The sequence below is a fragment of the Excalfactoria chinensis genome, chromosome 1 (assembly GCF_039878825.1).
Source record: "Excalfactoria chinensis isolate bCotChi1 chromosome 1, bCotChi1.hap2, whole genome shotgun sequence".
NCBI lineage: Eukaryota > Metazoa > Chordata > Aves > Galliformes > Phasianidae > Excalfactoria > Excalfactoria chinensis.
This window is the reverse complement of record NC_092825.1, coordinates 130708182-130732973: the sequence shown is the minus strand read 5'-3', so window position 1 is coordinate 130732973 and position 24792 is coordinate 130708182. Positions and strand designations below refer to the sequence as shown.

Sequence of the window (24792 nt, the reverse complement as noted above, 5' to 3'; positions counted from 1 at the left end):
AATAATTTGGAAAACATTTGACTTGGGTGCAATGGCTTCTTCAGTGTGGAGATGAGAATCATCTTTTCCAAGAACACGTGAGTATCACTTTCAGAGACTCAGAGAAGGAGATGAGGTAGGGAGCTACTTTCCTTCAATCAGTTCTGTTAAGTTCTCTCTCCCTCCCTAGAGGGTGACAGTTTTCATTAGTTTAGATGGAATAAAAAAGTGATACTCAGACAGTAACTCCAGCAGTATGAATCAAAGAACAACCTTCATGTTGATTTTCAAAGAAAAAACACAGTTTAGATGTTCACCTGAAATGGGACAGCAGCCAGCATGAATAAACAGAGTAAGAAAACCAAACTGGCAGGTAGTATGGGAACAGTTCACATTAAAAAGAATGAAAACCGGAAAAAATAAAAATAATTAAAAAAAAAAATTGTAGGAAGGCAAATAGACACCAAATATCCTGTAAAATCAGAACAAGAGCTGCATGTCCTTGGAGTTTACAGGAGATGCAACAAAGCAGGAATAATTCCAGCAGCAGTGACCCTGCAGGACACAGCATTTGGTTGTATTAGTCCTGATGACAGCCAGGAGCATAACCTAAAAGTGACCAAATCATCACTTCCCCATGTTGAAGAGAAACACCTGACAAAGCTATTCCATCTATTGTGGCTGTCCCACTCTCTCAGGCATATGGTTATAGAACTGACAACCTAAAAGAATGTAAAAAAATCAGATTAAAAGGGGGAAGTAACTTTCAGAAGGTTGCGGTAAACAAATACACAGGAAACAGGACTGAGAATTTCTATAAAATATATTTTCTGCAGAAACGTGCAGTACTTGGATTGTGTCTCCATCTGCCATGTGAGCACCTGGTTCTGGGACCAGTACAAAGCACTCTGCTCAAGGACACCCAGCAGCCACTCTGTCTAATGAGCTTGCGTGTTTCATCTGTAACAGGTGTAAAAGTCTTCAGGTTTTGTTAATACGAACATGTCTTGCAAATACAAATGCGCACTAACAACTTGAAGCAGCTGCGACAAGCCAATCACTCTTCTCACCCTGCCTCTATCTGTGTTACTGCACAGAGCTGTAACTACAGCAAGGTGCTTTTCACCCCAGGTGGTGACCCTGCCCATACTCTTCTGTAATTCCAAGAACACAAGACATTTATATTTTTCAGTACAGGCTAGATGTGCTCATAAACAATCCATGAGAAAAAAAAATAAAAATAAAAATAAAAAATCACAGTACCATTCCTGATACATTCATTTTTATTCATTATATTATCCCTGTGTAGTTGTTACTTTATCCAGCTTTATTTGCAAGAAGTTTGAGAAGAAATTTAGTGGCCACTTACCAGACAGCTTAATAAAAAACATCAATTTTGGAGGACTACACTATTCAGCCACCATGTGCACATAGCTTAGCATTATGAGCTGATTCTCAAAGTTCAGGATGTGAACAGATACATTTCAACAACAATTACTATGTGAGAAGAGAGGCTAATATTTCCAGCACATGCAGAGGAATGTATATGTGCAAAACTAGTGAGGGTAGAGCTATAATTCACTGCAGAAGTACTGACTGATGGCTGTTGCTGGGTTCCAGGTGTCTGTCTTTAAAACCATCATTATGTATGCTGTCAAAGCACGTGAGGGATGCTTAATATGAACTAAGCCTTTCTACTCAGAAAATGATATCAGAAACAAAATGCATGTTTTCTCCTCAGAGTGATGCTTCTCCCATCCCAGTGAAACATGCCTTTTTCTCTCCCTTCTATAATAAGAATGTTGAAGACCCTTCTAACCAAAATTAGTTACATGGACTCACTCCTTTCTTCATTTGTATGGTAAGAAAAATAACTGCTGTAACTTCTTTTAACAGACTGGCACAAACTCAAGACTTAACACTAAGCATTCGTCCTTGGATGTGTCTTGCACATTTCTTATTTTACTCATACTGTTAACACTAGAATGCAGAAGCAAAGTGTATTTTCATTGTCTCTGGTTATTTATGGCAAGTATAATGCCTGCAATGAGCTCATCATGTCTTGTTCTTCTATACTCAGTGTTTCACTGCAAGTTCTTAGTGTTATAGTTAGATGTGTTTGTGGGAGAGCTGTAAGAGAAGGCTACTCAACAAGAGCCAGGGACCCAGGAGGTTATTGGAACAAGGGCAAATGTCTTCACTGTTCACGGACCATAGGACCCAAAAAAGAAAATAAGGCATATCTGGTGAAGTAATCAGGGCCAAACAACAGTCCTGACCAAAAATCCCATAGCTACAGATCAGGACAATTCTAAAACCAGGAACTGAAGTCAGAGACCTGGTGCACAAACATACCTTGAACAAGGACCAAGGGCCTCAGCCTACATGAGACTCCTCAGCCAAGGGATGAGTGAAATATCAGGACAAAGATTCTCCCAGCTGTCCCATAACTTGACCAACTGTTCCCACCTTACATGGCTTTACCATTCTGGAGCTTGCTCTGAGTACAGGCAGCCAGACCCTGTGAGTGCAGGGAACCAGCTGCAGGACCTGTGGGTGCAGTCAGGACACTAAGAACTTTTTTTTCCTAATTTGCTAAAGGTTGTAGATTTAGAAATTCTATAAACATTGGCAATTCATTTCTGATGGCAACAGAATTAGAATGTTCATCAATAGGCTCTTCAAAAGGATATTAATAGGGACTCCCTTGTTTCTGATGTTCTTTAGAATATTTTTCAAAGTTTGCCAAGTCTATTAGTCAAGGAAATGCCTGTTTCCCTTGTGGTGTCACCTACAAAGCAGATCCCAATTGAGTATAAATTCAAATGTTAATTCAAGTGCCAAAAGTCTGCACAGTGAGTTTAAAGGCTCTCACTTTGATAAAAACATGTGGGCAATAAAATGCTTCCATGTGATGGATCTTTTTTCTTTTCATTCACTGCACATTTCCAAACTGGAAGCACATAAATATTAAAAGGAGTCTAAAACTTGAAAGTCAGTTAAAAAATATAAAAATTAAGGTGGTCTTTTCAAACATATTAGAAAACATAAAGGTTAAAGAAAGATGAACACTCTCAAATATTACACTTTCAATGAGTAGCATTTTCTGTGTACTTCATTTTTAGGAATTGGAGGGACCTACTGAAACATGATGTTTGGTCTTCCTGGCTCTCACGGGCAATATTGGCACCTAACCCCTACCATAATTTAATTTACTTCTACACAGAAAGTAGATTATTTGTGTGTGATAATCCTATGGGTAGGTGATTTCCAGACAGCAGAGATCAGACTGAAAAGCTTTGAACTGGTTTTGGTTGTCTTTTTTTTTTTTTTTTTTTTTTTTTTTCTGTTAACATACTCCATCAATAATACTAGTAAAAAATTTATAAGATTTTGGGATCACTTCAAATATTGTTCTAAAAGTAATATATATATTTATATTTATCAGGGGATTTAATTCTAGTTTAAGTTCATTGATCCGTAGTGCTCGCAATCTGTGTATGTTAACATTTTAGTCCATTTTCATTGTACTTTGTCAGCAATAAACCCTCAATGTCTATGAAAAGCATTTCACAGCTCTAAGTACTAAAGTCTACAGAAGTAATTTTACGAAACAATACTGTTCTGTAGCAGTGGCTTTTCTTGAGTGCACCAAAGAAACAGTACACATTTTTTTCCATTGTTGGATTACTGAGGTTTCCACAGTACAACCTCAATCTTAGAATATTTTGGTGTATTTTTTATAACATTTTTTTTCCATTACTAGCAATCAAACCCTGAGGAAAAAATATACATATCTGGGATTTTTATATTCCTTTTATTGTCATTTAAAAAGTGTCAGCATTGAGAAATGCATGAGCAGATGTAGATGTTAGGTTTTCCCAGAACAACAGAAAAATAGAATATCCCAAGTTGGAATGGACTCTTGAGGATCACTGAGTCAACTCCCTGTTTTGGTAGCACAGGGCCTTGCAGGGGTGGCCTCTGTGAGAGAAGGCAAGAGAGGCTGCTTCATGCTGAACACAGCCTATTCCAGATGGCTCCAATGGGCCCACCACATGCACAGCTGAGCCCACTACTAACATCTGTACTGCAATTACACATATCCAAGTTAACAGTAGACTACATAGTACAGATGCTATAAGTCATATGATGATTCCCTTATCAACTATTAAGGTTCTCAATTACAGCAGACTATTCAAATAATTTAGAAGATATTAATTAAATTTTAACAATGAAGTACAAACAAGGGCAGTTGCGCTGTATATAGTTAGAGAAGAAAAGCACAGAGACCTAGCAGTGTGGACAGGCACTTTGTTATTGATCACCAAAAGGTCGGCATTTCACACTGTACTGTAGTTAAGGGATAGGACTGATCCACCCTAACCTTGTATAACTGAAACTGATGACTTGTTAACCTAAGTTTCCATTGCAGCCAACAGAAGTCGTCCTGAAGTCAGTTCTCCTTACTTAACCTGGTTAGAAAGAGTGGAAATGAAACATGCAATTCCACTGATCCAAAGAAAATGTTTGGATGATTCCATGGAAACCTTCCACATTCATAGTATCCTTGTTTTAATAAAGAACAGTACCTCTATCTACTGATAAAGAGGCGACACAAGTAACATTAGAGTCATGAAACTCCAAAGTTGTATATAAATTCTCTCAATAGAGACACTTCATAAAAGAACAAGCAAATCTTGTATTGCAGCATTTAAACTTCAAATATCTGTATTTTTCAATAACATCAGTGCTAATTCCTGACTTGACATTAAAATTGTTAAAAAATTTAAATAAAACCAGAGTCCATGAACTATTAAGACATTACCAGGCCCCAAGGAAGCAAAGTTCTGATGCACCTGGGTAATACACCTGAGTTCTGTGACATTCTATACTGAGTACAGAACCTGAGAATGAATTTGATTTCTTTTCCAGTTTTAACTTTTCTTTTAAAAATCCATTAACAGGATATAATTTAATCTGGTTTATGTTAAAGTAAATTTCTCATATGGAGGCATTGCTAAAATTGCACATTTCTGTATCACTGCTCTTCATTAATTCCATGTAATATATTTTCTTCAGTTTTATGATGAACCACTTAAAATGTTAAGGCAACCTAATGCAGTCAAAAACTATACTAGAAATTTCAATTCAGAACCCATACTTAAAAGGGTAAAAAAGATACCCTTTTTCCAATGCAGATGCTGTCATCTGTAACATACTAATCATGCTATGTAATAAAAATCTAGCTATGATATTTTCTCAATACAAAACAAAACTAACACTAATATTCTGAAATGAGTAAAAAATGTTCACATATATTTCCATTCAGAAGATTTGCTGAAAGGGTACTCATAACTCACTTCTGAAATGAAACAAAATGTGATATCTGCTCCTCAAGCCATCCAACTAGTTATTTCAAAGGCTTCTGTATTGCAGCAGTTATTTTGCTTTGAATTCACATTCTAGCATCTCCCTATGAATGGGCGGATAAGAGAGATCTGACAATGACCACTGTCACTAATCTATGTTAGTTGTTCCAATCTGAACATACTGAAAACCCTTTTGACTCCAAATCATCTTCCTTCCCCTCATTTCCAAACTAATAAAGCTCCCACGGCTTCAGTAATTATGTATGTCAAATGAATATCCCTATGCTTTAAGTCAATGTCAAGTTCAATAAAGAAAGACCAGAATCGAACTTACCATTTTCTTCCAGGTACATGAGAAGGATGCTGCTGGATTCAGTCCCTTCTATGGCATAGTCAAATGCTGTGTTTCCATTAACATCTTGCAGCAGCACATTTGCTCCAGCCTACATGCAGGAATGAAAAATACTTTATGCATATGCAATGGAATCTCAAAAGACAATTCTTATATATCAGGACCAGCTAACTTGTCCATTCAAAAACATTTCAAAGCTGGAGTTCCTAGCAGGCTGACTGTAAGCCTGGATATGAATAAAAAGGTCAAAAAGGGCTGGCTTTGCCTGGGACAGCTGATACTGCCACCACTCTAGCTGTCCAGCTGGTCTTTACCAAGTGTATGAGCTGCTTGCCAGTGACTTTTAGAACAACCACAGTTTGCAGCACAGCATTTTTAAGTAAAGTAAGCTGTCATCAACTACAGTCTGCCTTGGAACACTACATAGCGAACAGCAGAGGTTCAAAAGATGACTGACAAGCAGCACAGACACCTCCACAGTTGAGACAGGTGGACAGCTGGTAAGGGTAATCTTGTCAGCCAGCCCAGTCTCTTTGGGCCTCATCCACCAATCCAGCCTCAAAGAGAACCATCCTTTACTAAAAACAAACAAACAAACAAACAAAACAAACAAACAAACAAACATTAAAAAAAAACAAAAAAAAAAAAAAACAAAAAAAAAAAAACAGCCATTTGTCAACAATTGAAGAAAATGAAAGGAAGCATGATTATTTTAATTATAATCCCTAAAGAATTTCCACAAAATTCATTCCAAATCCAATACAGACAACTCAAGGGAGCCACTAGAAGGAAAAGAGGAGGAGATGGAAATAAACACATGAGAAGATTTAAGAAAAAAAACACTAGAATGATAAGAAAAAGTGCATTTTCTATATTAAATACTGCTAGTGTTAGAATTTGCATAAGGAAGGGTAATTTATTTAAAAAATGAGCGCTCTCTTCATATCTCTTAAAATAGTGCAAATTTCTGAGTTTACACTATGGTAAAATGTCACATATATATTTTAAGAGGTCATAATTTTAATTCATTTCTGTGACTTTTAATTGAAAGGAATTATGTAAAAAGAGTGACCTTTGGTAATTCTAATTACTTTTCTTAACAGCTAGTATGATAGAAGTTTAGCTAATAAAAATGAGAGGTACAAAGGGCAGCCTTTCTTTAAACCCCAGTGGTAGAGGTCAACTGTAATAAGGAATTCTTAATAGAAGGTATGACTGCCTCTTTCAGGAGCTTACATTCTAAGTACCACGTCAAAGAATAATGCTTAATAGAGTCAGCACCAGTATCCAAGTGAAATACGGCACCAAGAACTACCAAATCCATTTTGATTTTATGTTACCAAACTTAAAGTGTCGAAGTTGGAGTGTTGATATAAGTTAATGCTGTTTTTCCTAATATCCAACGTGAACCAATCCTGGCGCAACTTGAGGCCATTCCCTCTTGTTCTATCACTAGTTACGTGGAAGAAGAGGCATCAAAGAATGACTCATGGCAGCTATGTCAACAACTACCTCAAACATCTGGGATACCCTACACAATGATATCCTATCTGCCAAAACAACTTCTTCTTCTATGAAATACATTATTCTCTTTTTGTGATTATCCTGCTGCACTGACTAGGGGAACCAAGATAGTATATTTATATTAGATGCATATTTGCCGGGTGGCTAGGCTAAGATTACATGAGCGAGGATTGATGCATAGTGAAAAGGAACAGATGGATACTTATGTGGAAGGAAACTTACAAGGTAAAAAATGTTGCATTCATTATAGTATCAGAAAAATAAGTTTCTACTTGCCTGTTCTACTAGGCAAAGACATGATGAAAAACAACAACAACAACAAAAACAAATGAAAGATGGATTTGAAGATCATAACTACTTTGCAAAATGGCTTAATAGCTATTTACAGTGTTTATTCCACTACTAAGCAGAGTGTTAGGTGTTGGTTTCATTGTTTTTTTTTGTTTGTTTGTTTTTTTCTCTATCTATTCAGTGACTCTAAGAGTTTGCTAGTAATAGAGGAGTCAATGAAGAGTCAATTCATACATCTAGTTGATCTGCATGCAATGAAAAAGCACAAACTCTTGAAGGTATCTATACTTCCTTGCATGTCAGTAATCTCCAAGAACTGCCAGAAGCAGTTCAGGTGGATAATAATAACACAAGTTTACATACATTTTCTTACTTCTTGAGCTAAGGGGAAAAAAAAAAAAAAAAAAAAAAAAAAAAACAAAAACAGAAAAAACAGAAAAAAAAAAGAAAAAAAAACAGAAAAAGTAGGAAATTTAACTTGACCTGCAACACAATTTTCATTCTTTCTCCTAGATTTAAAATTTAATGCCACAGATAGAAGAATATAAGATGGAATTACACAGCTCCACATAATTTTTACTGAATAGTTCTACATTAATTCATTCCATAAAAAACATGTGCAATGAACTGCACCCAAAAAGAAGGTCAACTCTGAAGAAAACCAGGACAGAGAAGGTAGGACTGATTCTTAGAACTCAAGTGAAAAAGCAATTCAGGATAAGGTTAGACTTTTAAAAGTAATATTTCCCTCTAAAACTAAAATCTTCAGGGATTTTTAAGTAATAAACATGTTTGATATAGTGTACCAAGTGTTTAATACAGTTTGGTATCATCACCAAACCTCACACTCGCACACATTTTGGTACACACAGAGTAAAGTACTGGAAATATCTGTTAGGCTCCATTTCTTTGGAGCATTCCCAAAAATAGTTCTTAATCCATTTCTGTGCTTAGCTATGCTTTCAAAGACAATCTGAACAGAAGCAATTCACCTTTGAGAAAACTATCTAAAAAAAAAAAAAAAAAGAAAAAAGAAAAGAAGAAAAGAGAAATTCCCAGGGTAGCTAATCACTTTTTCTGTCTATATAGCTAAACAAGCTGAGATAAAAAAAAAATTGTTTCTTTTTTATACAGTTTTATCTTTCCCTCATTTTCGACTCTTTTATGTTGATCACTGGAAGACAGACTCCTTCATTGTAACTACTTGAAAGTAACTTGCTTGTGAGTTTTTAATTGAAGTATTCTCGTTGTTGAACTTTTTACATTCTGAACTAGATTTTGACACGCCTACAATTGAAAACTCAGTACCAAGTAAATGAAAAACAACTTCATTAATCCAGGTACACATGAAGTATACAAATATGTATATATAACTTTTTACAATTACATCAGTTTCACTTATATTCCGTAATATAGCCACTGTAGCACATGAGAAGGAGTATAGGATTTCCCAGACTGTCTCACCAACTCATCAAACACTTTTGTGACAATAATTGACATTCAGTTGCTGTAAATAAACTGTGATATACTCTTTGTACTAATCAAGGAAATGTGGGGAGTCCTGAATGGATTTAATTTATTTTCATTCTTCCATAAGGGAACAAGAATATGCAGAGAAACCTGGAAGTTATGATGACCTGAGTTCATGGAAGGAGGGACATGCAGGATCATCACAAAGCATCTCATGGCAAGTAAGGAGCTCATCTGCTCCATCAGTACAGCAGGAATTTACACAGGTGTTATGACAGATAGACCAGAACTATTCTGTCTTTGTTGCAATACCAACACTTTCCCTGAAGAGGAATTTTTTTTTAAAAGTGCAGTTAAAATTCTTTCAATACATTACTCTGGCATCAAAGGTGGAACACTGTATTTATTTTTCCAAGTTCAGGCATATTCTCCAGTGAAATAAATAAATAAATAGAGTATGTCAAGCGTCATGGAATCATAGAGTGGTTTGGATTGGAAGGAACCTTTAAGATCACCTAATCACCTAGTTCCAACCCGCTGCTATAGGCAGGGACACCTCCCACATGACAAGTTTATCAAAAGCCCCATCCAGACTAGCCTTGGCCTTCCCATCCACAACCTCACTGTGCAACCTACTCCAGTGTCTCACCACCCTCACAGTAAAGAACTCCTTCCTAATATCTAGTCTAAATTTACCCTTTTCCAGTTTAAAGCCATTTCCCCTCATCCTGTCTCTACCTGCCCTTATAAAGAGTCCCTCCCCAGCTTTCCTGTAGTCCCCTTCAGGTACTGAACGGCCTTTATAAGTTCTCCTCAGTCTTTTCCAAGCTGAAAGTCCCAGGCTCCCTTAGCCTGTCCTCTTAAGGGCAGTGTTCCAGCCCTCTGATCATCTTTGTGGCCCTCCTCTGGACCAGCTCCAACAACTCCATGTCCTTCTTGTGTTGGGAGCTTTAGAACTGGATGCAAAGTGTCAGCATGATACAAACTGTAAGCACCAGTACTTAAAAGCATACACAGTACAAAGCGTATCCACATGTTCACTCTGACTACATATTTGCTCAGCATATATGAAAAGTTTCTGGCTTACCTATTCTCAACACATCCTACAACCGTTTCTCAAAAGGAAGATGAATATATTGAAAAACTTTATTCAATATCTCCCTTGAATTATATTACAGAGAAAAATATTTGTCTGCAATAATAAATTGCTTCATTTTAGCGAGACTTTAGATGGAATATGTTCTTAAAAAATGTTCCCAACAAAACATAATTCAATACACAGAATGAAAAATGAATGTGAAACGAATATACTGCCCTGTGGAACAACATCCATATGCAGAAATTTCAAGTGAGAGTGAATGCTTGCAATCAATAGTAGCTGAGTAGGCGGTGCCAGGTTTGTATAGCCCCCCTCTATAATCACAAATCAGAGCCTACTGCCAGAGAGAAAATACCTCTGGCTGGTGTAAGGAGATAAGATTTCCCTTCTGGTTTCAGAAATGATGATTCAAAACACTTCTGTTTATAACAGGACTAATGTTGCTGCACACTTTTTAACCCTATTTTAATTTCTGGGGTTTTATTGGTGTTGTTGTGTTTTGTTTTGCTTTTTTAAGAACTTTTTGTTTTAATTTCCAACAAATTTGTTAAGAGATGTTTATTTCCACATACATGGAAAAAGTGGTGACCATAAAGACTAGACATGGAGCTTAAGCAATGAAGCATGTGGTAGGTCAGGTAGAAATACATTTCATAGTAAAAAATCTGTGTATGCACCCCTGGTTTTGTCAAATTAAATAAGTTTACAAGGACTTCCCACTCAGTGGAAGTGAGATGAACAGTTTCAAATCCACTGGCTAAAGAATGTGTCCACAACAGATTTGAAGGGATTTCTTTCTGTTACTTTCAACTCCACATTATTTTGTATATTATCAACTTAATGCCATCAGAAGAAGTAAAAACCACATTCTTCTACCACTGCAAGGACAAAAAGGGCTGTGAGGGTGAGAACTTTTCCAGCCACCTGCAACCATCTATTCTCTACATTCTGCTTAAGAGTTCTAGCCATCAGATTTTATGTCCAAAAACAAAACACTACCACAAATGTCTGGTTCAAAATGTAATTTGATTTAGGCATCCCTAGAGGACACCTTATACACTGAGATTCACAAAAGACTTTGGAAATATTTGTATACTATTCTAGCTGCAGAATTTTAAGGTACTTCCATCCTTAAAATGGGAGCTTATCTACCAAGATGTGATGCTAGACCTAATGTATCCAGGAACCTCTGTGTTGACAGGTGTTAGCTGGCTGAAAGAGCATGTTCCAGTTGCTTCCATTTTAACCAGGAAGTCTCAGTATGATCTACCAAAGTTCAAGCTGAAAGCCTTGTATTTTGATGCAGGCTTTAAACTGTTCTTTCAAAATTGTGTTCCATGCAGGTCATTAAGTATTAAAAAGCTAAGTAATTGATATTTAATTCTATAGTAGAAAGACACAAGTATGTTATAAAAGATGAAAACAATTCTTCGCCATGAGTGTGATCAAACACAAACTTCCTAGAAAGATGACTGATGCCCTGTGCCAATCAGCATTCAAGAGGCGTTTGGACAATACACTGAATAACAGACTGTAACTTCTGGTTAGCTCTGATGAGGTCAGGCAGTTGGACTTAATTTTTAGAAGGTCTCTTCCAACTGAAGTATTCTATAATATTAGCAACATTTACAATCACTACCCAGTCACTGCCTGTTTTTCCTATCCCAGCATTGGCTTCCCAGCATTCCCAGCAATCCCAGCATTGGCTTCATGGGGTTGAATGAAAGCAATCATAAATACAGTACAACCTGAGGAATATGTGTGGATATAAAACTGAAAGAAAGAAAAAGCAAGTATGAATGAGATAGAGGCAGAAACACTGTGTTACAGGTCAGTAGCCATGGATCTAACTTTCCACAAAATCAAGATACTAAGCAGAGCAGGAGCAGTTCTCAAGACAAGGATCAAAAAAATTCAAAGACTTCACATTAGCAAACCACAGACAATGAAATAAAAGATAAAATGAGACTATGCAGCTGCTCTCAGTTCAAAAGCATGTTTTCTGCCCTACACATTTAAAGAACAGACTTCCTGTAGGTGGCAAATCATTTCACAGAAATAACAATTTAGTTACTAGTAGAACTAAGGGGGAAAAAAAGGAAAACAATAGTAAAAAATAAAAAAAAAATAAAAATAAAATAATAAAAAAAAACCATAACAACAACAACAACAAATATGTTTCAATGATGGTTTCAGTGATTACAATTAGAAATTCCCTGTTGACAGTTCCCCTACACATCTCCTGTTGCAATTTTAATCCAGGTTTTCTTACTTAGTAAGAAGAAAACAGACAGACACAAGCGTAGTACACGTCGTTAATGCTTTTGTTACCTACAAAATAGTAAAGAACCTATTTCACTGAATCTAGATATTGTCTCTGAATACTGACTGACATCTTAACACTTTCATTTTAACTCTCTCCATATTAATCCTTAAGACTCTTCCTCATGACACTGAAGATAACAGGAATATAGTTAACCAGTTTATATCAATTCCAGAGTAAAACAAAACTCCTCTGCCAGAACAGAAGGTAAAAAACAGCAGATGAAAAGCCAGCTATCTACTTCTCAGCAGATTCAGGGCTAGGAGTCTACCATGCAGCTTAACATTTCTAGTATCTTACTTTTTTTCACTCCTCCCTCTGGAATTAACTAAGAACAGAAGAACACAAATCTTTATAAGCAATCTATAAAGATCTTTAAATTCCAGTGTAGTCCATGTCACATACTACAATTCCCTCAGGGCTGTGCTAGCTTCTTATTTAGCTTTAATGCTCCCTAAGTCAGCCTGGGGAAAAAGAAAACAGAAACAACAAAAAGACATAGTCCCTTTAGGAAATCACAGAATCACAGATTTATAGGGGTTGGAAGGGACCTCCAGAGATCATCAAGTCCAACCCCCCAAAGACAGGAGTAGGGATCATTCCCCATACAGTGGTATTGGCTATGTAGGTAATCCGAGCAGGCTCTTTTCTTTTACAAATGTTAGTGAAAAACAAAGAAATTAAAATTTCAGCTGTCCAACAACACCACTTCATAAGCCTGTATGCTTCATCCCTTTAGAGAAGTTTCCATCACTGCAGCCTGAATGGACATCCATGATGTTTGATTAAATGGGAATATTAGTAAGCTAAGATGGATGACTGCATCTTTGAAGTATTCTGTTTTACAAACAATGAACTACAGCTTCTGTCAGGCCATTAAGTTACAGGCAGTAAAGTTCCACATCTAAACACCATCACATTCTGACTGTAACTGATACCAGACCTGGGTGTATGATTTCCAAAATTATAGGTTTTCCTCCTGAATTCTGATTGATTGAAACCTGGGCTTTTAAAGGTATCAAAGAAATGCAAGTAGTGTGTAGGAATTTCCAAACTGAAAATATTTTCTGCTTTCCTGAGAATCACTTCTCAAAACAATCTGAACATGAACTCAAACTCCGTACAGCAATTCAGAAGTAAAACCAGTGCATCACAAATGAAAATAACAACAGGAAACATCTAACATCATCTATCACACTTGTAATCTGATACATTAACAAATGTTCTCCATATGCCTTACACGTGCTTGTGTGGACAGAGAAATAAATAAAGGGAATAAACCCTCCTTTTCAGCTGATTTCTATAGTAGTTCAGCACATTAAGGCATATTCATGAAGACAAATTCCTCTGTAACACAAGTGGGAAAACCTCTCACTCACTCTTAAAAGTATTTGCAGAGAGGAAAGCTGAATAAACTCGTGTATTGGTCCAGTATACAGGGCCGAGAACTTCTATAACCTTGAATCAATGGTTACCCATAGATGATAGGCAGTGGAGTGACTATTTCAGGGCTCTACACTCTGTATGAGTTGCTACTGCCTATGCTTCATGCTTGTCACATTACCAAAATTACTCTTTCAAAAGAGGCAGGAACTGTCTGCTGTCTGGATTAGGTTAACTGTACAAATAAAGGTTTGGATTCAGTTTTGGCATACATAATCCCAAATCATACAAACACAACACTCAATTCCTTACATCTGTGACAACACTGCCTAAGGAAGCAAAACATACTAAGGAAAAGCAGAAGAGAACTCAGTGTAGACAATTTGATGCCAAAACATTAAAATAATTTCTAAAAATCAAGCACTTATATTAATAATATGCTGTGCTATGCCATTACTACTATTTCTTCTTTCCTCTTCTTTAGATGGTCACTTCCTAGACCAGCTAAAGGAAACTTCATACAAATACAGTTGGGAATTCAATCACCCCTGTGTAATTTAGGAATCTCAGCTACTGTGTGAAGACATTTTCTCTAACTTGCAACACTCCTGCAGAAAGGGGCACCAAAATCTGATTATGCAACATAGCTCCAGATCAAAACTGACCTTTCATTTATTTATTTAATCTAGAAATTAAGATTTATGGATGCACGCCAGTGTGCAGAAAGAACATTACAGCATTCCAAAAATCCCAGACATAACCTCTGCAAAAGATGAGTTAAGAAAAAATAAAGAAACATGCCAATATTGTGACTGTTCTTTATAAAAAGTGTCATGTGGAGGCATACAAATAATATCACTGATGTCTACGGAAATACTCAGCTGCATTTGAAAATACATTTGCTGTTAAATAATAAAAATACTACTTTAAAATCATCATTCAGATTTCCACAACCATTCTGATAATCATTTAATTTAAGAATAAGGATATTTCTTTTCCTTAAAGCCAATAAAATGTAGGCAAGGTCACTTCACATAAAGGATTTTCAGTAGACTCAATAACATATATATATATATATACATATGTTCTTATGTATATATATATGTTCTTATATATATGTTCATATATATATGAGACTATCATGGTAAATATTACAGATTGGGTAACAGGCATAGTCTGTTCCAATAATGCATTTTGAAGATAAAAGAATTAGCACTGATGACTGAAAGCTAAAGACTAAGATTTTCCCATCTGTTTACGCACCAGGGGGACTTAAATTCTGCCCATAAGCTGGAAGGCTTGTAAAAGGCAAACAAAAGCCCACTCAGATCCAGTACTGAACACTTCTGATAACACTGCAGAAGTACAGCAGGTTTTCAGCAACATTTTTCATACTAAAATACAGAGTGAGGAGATGAAAAGTTAATATCTACTGGCCCAGAAGCAATCAAATGAAGAATAATGTATGTTTCTCAAGTTACCACTATGTAGATGCCTAGCTGTACAACATTCATGAGGATTTGGGATCATCCTATTACTTCGAAAAGGCATGCAGATATTTACTTGCATCTTAATTAGTTGGCATAATCACAGAATCATAGAATTACCCAGTTGGATTTCATGGCTGTTCTTCATATTCAGGATCCTAGTATAAATGACAGGTTTTTTTGGAATTTAAGACCACCATTCTTACTTACTCTGAGGTCTGGTTTCCTTAACTTAGTTTTACATAGAAGAGTCAATGTCACACTGAATTCTATCAATGAGTTTGGGCCATACGCACAATATTTCCCAGCACAAGATTAGGGCTCCAACACAGCTGTGATATTAAACATTTCATGGTCAATTCTCCAGTCCCCACAGATTAGAAACAATCTTGCTCCTGTAACAAGCAGTTGCTGTAATGTTAGGCAATATTCTAGCTGCTGAAAAAAACTGCACTGCATTAAGAAAATAAACAAAAAACAAGTACAATAAGTACAGTATGAAAGAATAGATAGGGAAGAACTGTATTCATGATTCTCATCTCCGAAACCAAGCACCTCTTGAGTCAAAGCACCTATCTTGAGAGGTGGGCCCACCTCTTGAGTCAAAGCACCTATCAAGAAATTTTAGTGAGATATTCTCAGAAAAGAAATCCATTTCATCAGACAAAGATGAACCACTAGGGTATCTAGAGGGCACAAAAAGCATGAAGGAGCTCCTTCGTCTTGTTTAGTATGCAAAAAAGGATTATCAGTCAGAATAATTATATGAATTGGGTAGCATAGTCTTAACGTCACAAAAATAAGCTGTAATATAATTTTGACTCCTTTAATTAAACCATTTTCTTTGAAAGTAAAAAATAAAAATAAAAAAATCAAGAAGACATCTCAGAATATATTGTCTCATTATTATTGGGTATTTTTACTGTAATGCGAATAATAAAAGATGCCGCTGAAATTTATTCCTGATATTAAATTAGAATGAAAAGTTTATTTGGAATGGTATTCAGTTCTATTTTTAAGACAAAGGATCAGAATGAGGTCAGCAAAAAGGGTGACTGAATTACAGAAGGATGGGTATTTGACTTGATACTGTCAGCCTTAGAATTATTTGGCAAGAAAAGAGAATTATAAAAGAACCGTCAAAGAGCATTGATGGCTAAAGACCAAAAATTTCCCCATCTGCTTAGGCACGTGGGACTTGCACGTTCCCCATCAACTGCAGAACTTACAGAAAAAAAAATTAAATGAAATTATTCAAGTGCTGAATGACTCTGATAACAACAAAAATTTCTTTTTAATTCTGTTGGAATAATTAAAAGCTATGACAAGCACACTGAGAAAATGATCAGTCCTTGTCTCATAACACTAGAACAAAAGGTTACTTTACAAGATCACTGCCTTTTATTTTTAGAATAAATGGAAGAAAATTCTCCTTCACGAGTGTGAGCCTTTGGAATTCCCTGTTAAAAAGTCTTTAAGTCAAGACAGCACAGTTAAGAGTGATTTAATAACCACTAATAAAGCTTTTAATTACATAAGGTCAATCAATCTAGTATAGAGAGAATAAAAAGATTCTGGATTAGTAAGATTTGTGACTTGTGTACCAGACTGGACAGATGGTAAAGCACAATTTGACTGTAGGAAGAATAGGAAGAGAAAGCATCTTCTGAGGATCAACCACAATACTTTGAAGGACAGAGCACAAACCAAGATGAAACGAAACAAAACATTCTGAGACCTTGTCTACTAAAGCTTCCTGTTAAGTTTCATCCTTGTGTGTGTATAAATATATACTCTATATATACATTTTTATATAGGGTAGTATACATTATACACTCTGAACAGAAATGTAGGCAAAATTTCTATTTTAATTTGGAGTTACAAAATGCTCCTAACCCTGACCTATTGCTGAAGATGATAGAACTAACTACATGGAGCACTAAAGAAAGCAAGGTGGTTTTGATGGCTCATTGAAGACTGGGAACTGATTCTGAGGAGCCAGTAGCTTACAGGCTCAACTTAAATTTATGGGTAAAACTGAAGTCCCTGTTTAACAAGACCATTTTCTCCTTACTCTCACTGAGTGCAAAAGTAGCCTTTTCTTCCCAGCTGTGACCACTGCTATATCCATTATTGTACTTATGCATATTGGAAGACGTGGGTGCTAAATTTTATTAGATTCATTCTCTAGTCCGTGATGATATAATACATGCACAAACAATTACATATGTGTATATTTTCATATACACACACAAACATATATATAAATAAAATTTGCATTGTGGTTTAACCTGGCAGGTGACTCAATGTCACAGCTGTTCACTCACTCCCACCCTTCCCAGAGTTATATAGGAGAGAATTAGAAAAAAAGAAAGAAAAATTAAAAAAAAAAAAAAAGGAAAGTAGAACTTGTAGGTTTAGATAAAACTATTTACTAAAATACAGAAAAGGAAAAAAGAATAATAGTTACTACTATAAATATATATATACATATGTATATGAAAATATATAATAAGTGGTGCATATGCTGAGCTAGACTCCCTGCAAGTGGAAGAGAACCAGTTGAACACGTATTCTGTTCAAAGTTCTCCTTCCACATGATTTGACATGGTATAGAACATAGCCCTGCTGAGAAAGACTTAGGGGTCCTGGTTTGTGAAAAACTTAACATGAGCCAGCAGTGTGCACTTGCAGCCCAGAAGACCAATGGTATCCAGGGTTCCATCAGAAGAGGAGTGGTCAGCCAGCACAAGGGAGGTGTTTGTCCCCCTCCACTCTGCCTTCATGAGGCCCCAGTTGGAGAATTTTGTCCAAGTCTGGAGCCTCTAACACAGGAAAGCTGTGGATCTTTTGGAGAGGGCCCAGAGCAGGGCCACAAAAATGATCCACGGGAATGAGCACTTCTCCTGTGAAAACATGGTGAGGAAGATGAGTTTGTTCAGTCTGTAAAAAAATAAGACTGTGGGGAGACCTCATTGCAGCCTTCCAATATTTAAAGGGAGTTTACAAACATGCGGGAAATCAACTTTTTACACGGATAGCTAGTGATAGTACAAGGGGGAATCATTTAAAACTAAAGGAGAGATTTAGACTGGATGTTGGGAGGAAGTTTTTTGCTGAGGGAGTGATGAGATGATGGAAAAGGTTGCCCACAGAGGTCACAGATGATCCATCCCTGGAGGTGTTTATGGCCAGGCTGGATGGAGCTCTGGGTAATCTGATCTTGTACTTGTCGGTTGGCACATCTTCCTCTGGCAGTAGGGATGGAACTTGTTGATGCTTGAGATCCCTTCCAACCCAAGCCATTCCGTGATTCAGTGATCCCTTAGGCAAGTTTAAGTCAGCTGTCCAAATTCAGTTCCCTCCCATCTCCTTAGACTCCTGCAGCCTCCTCACTATCAAGTAGCATGACAATGGCCTTGGCTGTATACAACACTGCTTAGCAGCAAGTGTAAGCATCAGTGTGTTATCAACATTACTCTTCTCCTAGAACCAAAACATTGCATCATACCAGACACTGAAGAAAACAGCCATGTCCCAGCTGAAACTAAGACAAGATGATTCAAATGGCATGTGAAAAAAAAAAAAAAAAATAGCACTACCTCAGGTATGACAATGGATATTACCATTCTACTGATGTTGAGCAACCGACAAAGTCAATATTTTATGTTTGCACAGTAAAAATAAAGAAACATCAGTAGTATGAGTCCAGAATAAAAAGCAAAGGATTAAAAAGCACTTAAGAAATGACAGTTGTGCAAAGTCCATAATTTCTGCAAAGATAAATGCATTCATTTAACATCAGGAACAAAGAGTACAAAAACATTAATTTACCTCAGCTAATTTGCATTTTTGTTATGAGACATTCATTGTGTTGATTGATAACATTGACATATTCCAACTGTATAGGGAAGGGACTCAATAGCAGCTTAATCAGCAGTCAGGGTGATATTATCCTGCTGGATAGTAATTAAATCTCTATACTCTACAAACAAGTAATTGTGTGAAAGACTGAATGTATTTAGGGAGCTGAGCATGCCAGTCATCTTCATACAGAAGAACTGGCTTCTGAGAACACCAGAGTGTGGTTAGAGAACTCACCTGACAAACAGGCTATCCTATTCCTTTCCTGTGCCTCCACAGTGAATTAAGTTTAATGAAACATACCAAAACTTCCAGGGTAAATAAAAAAAAGTATCAATTGTGCGGCACCAAAGAATCTTAAACCTATCACTGTGGAAATATAAATCCCATGCTCCACTGATTATATGAAAAGAAAAACATACACCTCTAACTTCTACAAATGCAAGCATAACCAGAGATATCATTTATGCATTCATCTATAAAATAAGCAACTCTAAGATTCCAGGTACATTTGTTTTTGTTGGAAAACTGACCAAATTTTATGTAAATCTGAAACAAATACTTTAGAGACATAATTCTGAGTAGCCCATTTGTATTTTAACAGATTCTTTAGGCTGTGTTCATCCACCTTAGCAGTAAGTACTGAGGTCACAAGAATCTATCATCTTCCTATTATCTTGCCCAGTAACATTTGTCCATAATCATTCCCTAACGATTGTCTGGTATTCTTCACCCCTCCCAAAATGCATTGTACCAAAATTCAGTGATCTCCTAATTTTTGTGAACATTCTTCTTCCCCAAAATGCTATCATCAGTAATCTTCAAATATTTATTATTAATTAATATAATTAATTATTATCATATTTAAATATTTTGGGAAGACTACAATTAGCATTTATTAAGTTTGCAATGTTTCAGTTTGAAATTATATTCATTTGATAAGAACGTAACTATGATTTGATAGATTTTACATAGTTGAAGCTATACTTGTTATTCAGAAATTTATAAACGCATTTATCCCACAGTTTCATATTTCAGCTTTCACACATTTTCCAACATCCTTTTAGCCTTTCATCCTTGCAAACAGCACCTACATCTTGCTCAAGCTCATTAGCAAAAACAAAAACAAAACAATTACCTGTAACTTTCCACTGTTTCTCAGTTCAGGCATTTAACTCCCATTGTGCCTATCAGTTGAACCTAGTTCAACTGGGTGAAACGTTTGGTCTGACATTTTCTTCTTAATTTGTGCTCACAATATTATCCTCAATCCATGGTTTCTTTGTATAAATCCTTTAAAGCCACTTGGCCACTTTGTGAGTGTTCATTTAGTTTAAACTACATAATATAATCCCTAAATTCATTTAACTGGGTACACACAAACTGCAAAACACTGCAATATGCTGAAGCTAGTGAACGAGTGACAGCACCACCATCAACATCACTGTTCTGTGGGTCACCCACTCTTTCCCCAAAACACCCAGCCTACTGTATGTGACCTGAGACAAATACAGACAGAATGACAGTACTAGCTTAAATGAATATTAAATACTAGTAAAGCTTAATTTTCTCTTTTATATTTTTAGATAAAAAGTAAATATATGTAGAGTTTCTAATACATACCTCCCAGGCACCAATGGTTTGGCTTATGCACCCCCCAGGGCGCGCTCCCCACTTCAAAAACCTCTGTGCTAGATCTCACAACTTATTTTTTTCATTTGCATAAATTCTCATATAGATCCTAACAAAACATGGAAGCCAGTAGTAATGAAAAACTCAACAGGAACTGTTAAATAACTTCAAGCAAATGTCACCAAAAGATTGCCTTAACACACTTTTCTCTTTGTAATTCTTTTTTTAATCATTTTCTGCTTCATCGAGTGCTTGAACTGGCATATTTCTCATATGTCTGCCTTTTCATACCCCCATTGGGACAATACTCAGTTTATGAATCAGTATGCACTGCAGTTTCTCTTACAAATACTGCTGAGGCAAACAATTAATTACAGATCTAAGTATCGTTCTCAGCTTACTGTCAGCGACAACGCATGTGACCTTTTGTGTCCTTCAAGTTTCTTTTCTTGAATAAAAAAATCTTTTTTTTTTTTCTTACCTGTTATTCATTTTCTTTTCAAATATTTGAGAAAAGATACAGCTTTTTTCCTGCCTAATTTCATACGTAGAAATTTAGCCATAACCTAAGCTATCAGATATCCACCACAAAACTTTATTTGCTGGTGCTTGAACAAATGTAGATTTTAATATCCTCCTTATGTTAGTTTATTATTTTAAGCACACAGTCAGGATAATTATGTCTACAGAGCCCTCTGAACAGACATCGTGTGGGAATATAATGCTAGAATGAATCTCCTGAGGCATTACTTAGATAACACAGGTAAATGCATAACATTTAATCTCATTCACAACTTTAGGATTGATTTTAAAGCAAATTAAATTGCTTTCCTGTGTGTGTTTTTTTTTTCCCTTCCCTATTACTCCAGCATGGAATGTTGTTTTCCCACCTAGAATTTGTGAATCTTAATTTCAGTCTTAATTCCTAGATATTTTATAACCATTTGTTTTCATGCTAGCAGTAACCCCAGGCTTCAACAACTTCTTTTATCTTCTCCTCTATTTTGACACAGAAATTTTTCACAACCTTCCTGTCTCAGTGTTTGTTGCTTTCGTGTTGTGTTCTTGTTTCATTTTGTTTTGAAGTTAAACAGATTAGTAATTTTTAGACACTTCTCAAAAGATAGCCAATTTCCCTGTTTATCTTTCCAATTTTCCTTGGTAGAATTCTTTATCAGGTCTGTACACAGTTAACTACAGGCTGCTGCTCCTTATACAGAGGAATAAAGCATTTCTCTCACCACTGGAAATATCTTCATTCTGACAGAACCAAGAATCACTTTTCCCTATTGGTAGATGCAAATTTGTAATATATAATCATCTTACAATTGACTAAATCTCTGAGGTCTTTCTCTCACCTTGTTATTTCCAGTTGATGATTCCTGAGTGTATCACAGAAATGCATGTTACTTGTAACTCAGAACATGACCTTATTCTTAATAAAATTAAATTTCATCCCTATTTTTGCTTATGAAGCCTTCCAAGATATCTTTCATTATTACATTCTAATCCTAACTCACAGTGACAAGTTATTGCAACTCTGTCTTTAGCCTTTTTTTTTTTTTTTTTTTTTTTTTTTTTAAATATCATACTCCTATTCTTCCTCCCAAGGTTATCACCAAAAACTGTAAACAAAATAGCATTGTAGGGCTGATCCTAAAGAAACATCAGCAACTCCCAACCCAATAGTTTCTCTCTTATAAGGTAGGCTGTTGCTTTGTTATTATCAGTTTCTCAACCATCAGGCAGCTTTTCACTTCTATAACTTCACTAGGGGTTTTCCTCATTTTCTCTAGCAATTCCTTAAGAGCCATTTTTTTTGTGTGTTACTGATTCAACAGAGGCCACCTGGCATACCTAAGCAATTAATTTCACCTCTTTCAAATATCTCCAAGTCATTGAACACACCCAGATCATCACCTCCATAGTACAGATTTGTGTTCACTGAAGGTCAAAAGCTACATTTCATTTTCATTATCTTGTCATTCCTTCTTCCTCACTGTCTGGAATCAAGAGGATTACAGTGAAGCTGATACAGAATTTCCGATCTTTATGCAGTAGCCCACTTCTTGTCTTACTTGTCCTCACATGCTCCAGTCCAAAAACAGGGTAGTTTTTCTTTCCAATGTGAAGAGTAATTTATGAGTATTGTTGTATTGCCTTCAAGACCATCTTCAATCTCAAAGTTAACTCTTGTTTTCCTCCAGGATTTTTAACTTTATGTGGGAAAAATTGATGTTAAGGACTACAAATTACACACTGCTTTATTTTGTCGGTTGTGTGCTGTGTTCTGTAACATCAGAAATCAGCGTTGAGTAGTGTTACTGTCAGCCAGTTCCTACCATTCCTGATGTTTCTGCAATCAAGCAATACTTTTCACTGTGAGAACACAGGCAGAAACATTCAATTCTCTCACTACTGTCCATAAATTTCTTGGCAATTTCTAGCCATCCAATAAGCTTTACAGCCTCTTCAAACATAATAATCAGTCTCATGTCAAAGCAGAAATTTTACTTTCTGTGATTCCTTCTTGTGGAATAAAGACTAACTCATCAGACGCTCTAGCATTCTTTGCACCATAAAGTTCAGATTATGTCTCAATAGCTATTTCTTCTGTCAGTGCAACATTCTGATGCCTTTCCTCTTCTCATCACATTATCATTATTATTTTACTAGAAATCTGCCCTTGGGCTATCTCCATTACTTATTCCTCTACTCTGATGACAAACTTTTTGAAGTTTCATCTTCTATGTAGTTCTAAGAAAATTCTTTCCTAAAATCTATCACTTCACAGAAACATAGAATCACTCAGGTTGGAAAAGACCTTAAAGATCACTGAGTCCAACCACAACCTAACCATACTACCCTAACTCTAACAACCCTCTGCTAGATCATGTCCCTGAGCGCCACATCCAAATGGTTTTTAAACATATCCAGGGATGGTGACTCAACCACCTCTCTGGGGAGCCTATTCCAGTGCATAGCAACCCTTCCTGTAAAGAAGATTTTCCTAATATCCAACCTAAACCTACCTTGGTGCAACTTGAGACCATTTCCCCTCATCCCATCACCTGTCACCAATGAGAAGAGACCAACCGCGCTCTTGCTGTGAGCACCTTTCAGATACTGGAAGAGCAATCAGGTCTCCCCTCAGCCTCCTTTTTTCCAGACTAAACAGCCCCAGCTCCCTCAGCCTCTCCTCATAGGGCACATTCTCCAAGCCCTTCACAAGCCTTGTTGCCCTTCTTTGGACCTGCTCCAGCACCTCAATATCCTTTCTGTACTGAGGTGCCCAAAACTGAACACAGTACTTGAGATGAGGCCTCACCAGTGCCAAGTACAGGGGCAGGATTTCAGCAGTAGTTGTTTCTTCTTTCATCCTTTCCTTATGGACATGCTACAGTATAACCATATTCCTTGTTTTATATACCTATTTTGGTCAATCTCCATGTTTTCTTGTAGACAATTCTATGAAAGTACTTTCTTTAACTGTTGTTTTCAGCTTCTCTCCTACAGTATCCTCATACCTCTGTATGATAAGCCTTGGAGTTCCTTTTTGTTAAGTTAATTCTACCAACCAGTCTTTTTTTTTCTTTTTACAAAAATAACTCTTATGATAACACTTAAATACATAATGCTTTCCTGTCCAGTTAGGCTCCTGTTTTTATCTCTCCTTGGACCACCTTTAATGCTGCATTACTAGCTACCTTCATCCCTTTTTCACAGTCTCGAAGAAGAAGCTACAGCTTCCCTTGAGTCTTGCCATCTGGTGCTTAGCAGCTCTGTAATAGCCTACACCTAGATTAGTTTCATTCCAGCTCAGCCAGCTTTTACTTCTCTGTCAGCAACAATTAAAGACAGTCAGCCAGTATCATGCACTCTCTGGAAGGCACCTCTGACACTCAGCACACATTTATTTGCTAGACTCTACAAAATGCAAGCAAAGAAAATATTTATTTATTTTTTTTTACATATCCACTGTTTTTATATAAAGGCTTCATTAACGGCTGTCTGCA

At 36.4% G+C, this 24792-nt stretch overlaps 1 protein-coding gene across 2 annotated transcripts in view; it reads right to left on the bottom strand.

The window, feature by feature from the left end:
• MYO16 (myosin XVI) overlaps positions 1 to 24792 on the bottom strand; it is a 334545-nt gene that overhangs the window by 183321 nt on the left and 126432 nt on the right. For both annotated transcript variants that reach the window (XM_072342368.1, XM_072342360.1), the window contains exon 5: positions 5686 to 5794. In XM_072342368.1, coding sequence (XP_072198469.1) covers positions 5686 to 5794 — 109 coding nt within the window. The remainder of the gene's footprint in view (positions 1 to 5685; positions 5795 to 24792) is intronic.